A 6,022-nucleotide genomic window follows, 5' to 3' on the forward strand; every position below is an offset into this window, starting at 1 on the left:
GTTCCTAATACTAATCAAGCCATCAATCCCTTTCACCTTTTCTCACAAATTAATGGGTTTATGACTCAATTAGTTGTCATTACATAGTTTAATTAATTATTACACCTGCTACAAGCACTAACATTACAAATATCTGAATACAAAACAGGATTCAAAGTGGGTTCAGAGCTGTTTACATGGAACTTGTATCGTTCTTCTTTGGATAGATCCTAGGAAGGAAAGTTTCAATTTCTCTAGTTATAAAAGCCTCTCCAGTACCAGCAGGTACAGTTGAGGCCGGACGCTATGAGCAGGATGACGAGCAGGGCGATGAACAGGCCCAAGCCGATGATGGTGGCAGTGACCGCCCAGATGAACGTCCTTTTGGACATGTCGATCATGGGTGACCTCAGGGCCATTTGCACCCTGCGCGCCCGCCGGCGGTCCTGAGGAGGGTAGCGGGCTAAGTTAACATTCTCCATCCGCAGAGAGCGGACCAGGCACGCCCTCTGGTGGCTCAGCTGGTCAAAGGTGTGTTTACCATGGTAGTGGCCCATACCACTCTCACCTGAAGGGGTCACAGACAAGTCTGCAGTCATGTCTTTTGAATTTACAACTGAACTAAACATTCTACTTTATGGAGTCTGCTATTCAGCATTCATAAGTCCTGTAATGTGGGTGTTAGTGCACTCATATCCACCAGCCCAACCAGTGGGAAGACAGCAAGGGGAGAAGAAAGGCTAACGACTTCAAAGACTCAGTCTGGACACGTGTAGGTCTGCACATGTCCTCGACCAATATTTTGGGACGACAGAATTGTCCCTATTATATATTTGAGCAAACTCCTCACATAACGTTTTCATTATCTTCTATTGCACATGCGGAGAGAGACCGAGGACCAGAATCACTGCTCCGGACCTCGGTTATTATTTCCTAAAAAGCCCACCTATATATGTCTATAAGACAGCTAACTGTGGTAGTGAGATGCAGAGAGTGGCGTCTCCACTGCACTCTGTGCGCCTGACAGCACATCTATGGTCACTGCAGCGATGTTACACACAAAAACGATGGGAAAAGTAAAATCATACTTTATGATATTTGCACAGTATTCTAAGATATTATCTAAAGCTATTGCACACTAGTACAAATAAATAACACTGCTGGTTTGAATGTTTGTGATTGAGGGGATCTATGCTATGTACTTTTCTGTATGTATCAGTTTTACAGGGCAGGTAGATTTCTTTTCTGGAAATATGACTTTATTCTCGGAATATTACAATGTTTTTCTCAAAATATGTAAACTATTCCCCGACTTCTTGCAGAGAATGCAGATCAGTGGGATAATGTTTTGAATGTGAAGAAAGTTTTGAACATAAGCAGAAATCTTGCTGAAACACATAAGAGCAGAGGAATAGGGTCCATTGGACCTGGAGGTGTCTGATGCCTGGTTAGCCGGCCTCCTGCCATGGCCCCTGCTGATGCCCCGCCCCCCCTCCTCTCTACCTCCTTCTGTTTCATGGATTGGAGTTCCATTCATACATTGTCATATTCATGTAATGTGTTTATGTAACTCTGTAACTCTGTTCATCTGGTCACATGACATCTATTCATCTGTCCATCCGGGGAGAGGGATCCTCCTCTGTTGCGCTCCTCAAGGTTTCTTCCCTTTTTTCCCTATCAAAGGTTATTTTTGGGGAGTTTTTCCTGATACGATGTGAGGTCAAAGGTCAGGGATGTCGTATGTGTACAGATTGTAAAGCCCTCTGAGGCAAATTTGTGATATTGGGCTATACAAAATAAACTGAATTGAATTTAATTGAATTATTAATTGCAGAGGTTTATAAATTAATTCCATTCATCATTGAGGTCAATTGGTGCCACGTAAACGTTTAAAGAGGTTAAAGACAGAAGGGACAGACTCCAGGTGTGTTGACTCAGCATAGATAACATTAAATGAGAAAAGTTGATCTAACAGGAGAAACAAATATTTTAAAGCAACACAGAATGCTTGAGAGCCATGTTCCATTAATTTTTTTATATTTTGAATTGTCACCTGGTGCCTGAATACAGAGAAAATTCCACAGAATACAGGACTGTATAGACTGTATGTAAAGATGGATGACATGGATGTCCACCTCACTAAGAACTTCGAAGCAGCCTTACCGACTCCACCAAATGGGAGTGAGCTGAGTGTGTAGTGCATCATGACATCATTGACCGTCACTCCTCCACTTGAGGTCTCCTCAATCATTCTTTTCGTGGCCTTCCAGAAACAGCAGGAGAAGAAAGGAGAAACATAAGGAACATTAAATGTTACAACCTGCTTTAAATCTCCTCACTCCTGTGGTTTGCTCTCACCTTCTTATCGGAGCAGAAGATGTAGAGGGCCAGAGGTTTCTCCCTCTCGTTGACGAAGCGGATGGCGTCGTCCATGTCGCTCACAGTCACTATCGGCAGCAAGGGCCCGAAAATCTCCTCCTGCATCAGCCTGGAGTGAGGGGGCACATCCTTCAGCACTGTTGGGGCTATATGTACATGAACAGTGTTCATTAAACAGAAATATTCATTTCAGCACTCTGAAATATTCATCTCCTCGCTCTATCTTCGTACCAATGTAGCGCTGAGAGGCATCACTCTGTCCACCCACCACGGGGGTGTAGCCCTCCATCAGACCCATGACTCTGCTGAAATGATGCTGGTTGATGATTCGTCCGTAGTCGGGCGAGCATTTGGGATCAGCGCCATAAAATTCCTGCGATGAAATTGAAATTTTTTTTAATTATAAGCTGTGCCGTTTCATTTGTATTTTGGAGCTAGCGTAGACGGGTTTAAAGGGCGGTACCAGTAGAGTTTGCCGGATGCATTCCACCACTCGGCCCTGGATGCAGGGTTCACACAGGATGAAGTCCGGAGCAATGCACGTCTGACCGCAGTTGACAAACTTTCCCCATGTTATACGACTGCACACAGACAGGGATGGAAGTACACATCGTCAATGCTCTCATGTACTTTTCGTTATAGCACACACAAGGCTGCGCTGCTTTCATGAGGAAAGAGTTGGACCATTTTTTTTAATCTAGGGTACCTTTTGCTCAAGATTAGTTTTGAGAACAATTGATAACCAAAATCCAATAGAGTATTTCATGCACACACATTAACATTATCACTTGAGTTTAGTGCTAATGTTCAGACTCCAGATGCACTGTGTTCAGTGGTAATGAACATAGACTTTAGCAGGACTGCAGACATAGCGGCTGTAGCAGTAAAAGCAGCCGCCTCTTAGGTCAAAGTGATTAACCTCGACGGGTCATCAAATACACATGGTAGTGTTCTCAGCATAACACATTTGTTACCGGCAGGCAATTCTAATGTCACAGTCCTTGTCGATGTAGCAGGGGCTCTTCCCTCCTAGCTCCAGGGTCACCGGGGTGAGGTGGCGAGCCGCAGCCGCCATCACCAGTTTACCCACAGTGCTGCTTCCTGTGTAAAAGACGTGGTCGAACCTGAGCCTGAGCAGCTCCTGTGTCTCTGACACTCCACCCGTTACGACCGGGTACAGATCCTGGAAACAAACAGCAACGTTTTATTTTTCACTTTTTGTATCTTTAAATATGCAACTATGTCACCTAAAAGTGGTAACTAAGGACATTATAAAGCCTTTTTGGAAAAGTTCCTGACTCGGTCAACATTATGTCAGCTCTCAATAGAATGATGGAGGGAGTCCTCTCATACAGTGGCCACATATCTATGATGCAATGTACTTTGGTGGTACAAGGCTTTTGACGTTACAACAGCGCTGAACATGATTCCATCAACAATAGCAGCCGGTGTTCGGACCTTGTCCAGATAGCGAGGCAGCAGAGCCCGGAGGAGGAGGGACGAGTGCTCGCTGAGCTCTGACGGCTTCACCACGGCTGCGTTGCCTGGAGAGAGAGAACACAGCCTTCTGTGAATGGAATGAGGTCACTGAGTGACGGAGAGCACACAGGCAGGAGACTGAGGGTGAAGTTCACTGGAGAGACTTTGCTTCTCAATTATTCTCAAAGGAGTACTATAAAAAGTTAGACCAACAGGCATATTTAAAGACATTAACATATATTTAACTTGATTTATCATCTTAACTGTTGTCTGAACACACCTCCACTCCTCCCTTCTTTGCCTGTGTGTCGGAGAGCTATGTTAGCCTTCGGGTAACGTAACAACGTTTGGAGTGTTTGTTTTGTCCCTTCTGGGCTACTGTAGCATAGCGGTGCAAGGAGACTTTGTGAGGAGCACCCACTCCATATGTAGATATGAAGGAAGGGCACATTCTAAGCTAATAAAAAACTAAACCATTCTTATATTGGGGTGATTATAAAATAATGAAAACAGCGTTATGAATATTATATTCCATTTTTGCCATTAAATAACTGTAAATCCTACTCACTGCACCGTTAAACATGGGCATATGTAAAAAATGGCTAAAATGTCATACTATTTTTATATATGCAAATACCTGGTAATATAAATCAATAATTACTTAAATTGCTCAATATAATGCTAAACATGTATAATATTTTCCCAATAAAATAGAAGTGGAATTAACATGTTCCTAAACTATAGAAAACATAACAAAAGACTGAACTTGAATTATAATAGAGGCCAAATGTATATGGCACAATTCCCTTTTTACTTAAAGATTGTTACCGCTCTTACTTGTTATGATGCAGAAGGAAGTGATGAAGCAGAGGATTTCCTTTTCTTTTCTTTTTTTAAATCATTATTTTTATTATATTTCTTCAGTCTGGCAGTGTCACCATAAGAAGATTTCATGATCATTCTGTCCATGGGCATTGGAGGCGGACGTGAGCTGTAAAGAAGCATTGACGGGCTGGAGACAGACAGGTTCCTTACCGGCAGCGATAGCTCCAACCAGCGGCTGGAGGGTGACAGCCCACGGGTAGTTCCAGGCCCCAATGATGAGCACCAGCCCCAGAGGCTCTGGCTGGATATAAACCTCATCAGATATGGTGAGAAGGTTCCTCTCGACCGGCCGTGGAGCCGCCCACACTGCCAGCTTCTCTAAAGCCAGCTTGATCTCATTCTCAATGCCGATCAGCTCCAAGAGCGGAGTGTCGTACTGGCTCTGCAGGAAGTCCAGCAGGCTTGTCACATTATTACTGGAGCAATAAATGATCACATGCAGCGGCATGCCCAGTCTCCACTCACCCTGTTGATGTCCTGTTTGAGAGCAGTGGAGATCTCGGCCTCCTTCTCAGTGATCATCCTCTGCAGGGCATGAAGCTGTTGCAGCCGGAACTCCAGAGGCCGAGTCCTGCCGCTCAGGAAGGCCTCCTTGGCCCGCTGCACCGCCTGCCTCTCCATTGATAGCTTGAGGACAACGAAGAGCCTCTGAAACTGCAGACACAGACGTGAGACGGCAGGCTTGTCCAGTTGGAATATACTCTTCATGAGCTGGGCCCTGAGCAAACACTTGACCGCCTCCCTTTCACCGTACATGTATATCTAAATTATTGAGTCCTAAAACACATAAATTAGTTTTTGCACATCTCGAAGTCAATGTCTGGTTTTAAATGGGTTTTTGCTTTCATGCCTAAAATATGGTCTGTGGGAAAGACGAGCTGAAGAGGCTTTGACGCTCTGTTCTGCGACCTGGAATATGTCAGGAAGATTGATTATCTTGCTGAACAAAATGTGTAAGTATCATGAACGTTTGTATGTCACGGAGATCATTTTCTGTAATAATCCACACAGATCTTTGTTGAGGGAGCCACGACAATGTGAACTTCCCACAAAAATAGGTAATCTCACCAACAAAAGAACATTAATGAGCACTTAACAGTCATATTGTCACGTTCACTAACGTTTCCGAGGGCAAAACTGAGAGGAACACACAGGAGTTGAGGTAACATGAAAAAACTCTCTTTTACTATGCAAAGAGTCATACGAGGACAAGGACCACACGGGAAGTACAATAACTATCTGGCACCGGACAAGGAGAAGACAGAGACTAAATATACAGGGGAACGAGACACAGGTGAAG

The 6,022-nt window shown here is 44.1% G+C and overlaps 1 protein-coding gene across 1 annotated transcript; it reads right to left on the reverse strand.

Annotated features, from left to right (window-relative positions):
* Window positions 1-233: 233 nt before the first annotated feature.
* On the reverse strand, window positions 234-5,478 carry LOC117727929 (aldehyde dehydrogenase, dimeric NADP-preferring-like). Its single transcript, XM_034528478.1, has 9 exons — window positions 5,188-5,478; window positions 4,873-5,104; window positions 3,817-3,902; window positions 3,333-3,541; window positions 2,822-2,939; window positions 2,590-2,731; window positions 2,338-2,504; window positions 2,143-2,242; window positions 234-547 (listed from the first exon to the last, which is right to left on the reverse strand). Exons 1-9 carry the CDS (start codon window positions 5,476-5,478, stop codon window positions 234-236), a joined length of 1,659 nt encoding a protein of 552 aa, XP_034384369.1.
* Window positions 5,479-6,022: the final 544 nt, after the last annotated feature.

Source organism: Cyclopterus lumpus, chromosome 25 (assembly GCF_009769545.1).
Source record: "Cyclopterus lumpus isolate fCycLum1 chromosome 25, fCycLum1.pri, whole genome shotgun sequence".
NCBI classification, from domain to species: domain Eukaryota; kingdom Metazoa; phylum Chordata; class Actinopteri; order Perciformes; family Cyclopteridae; genus Cyclopterus; species Cyclopterus lumpus.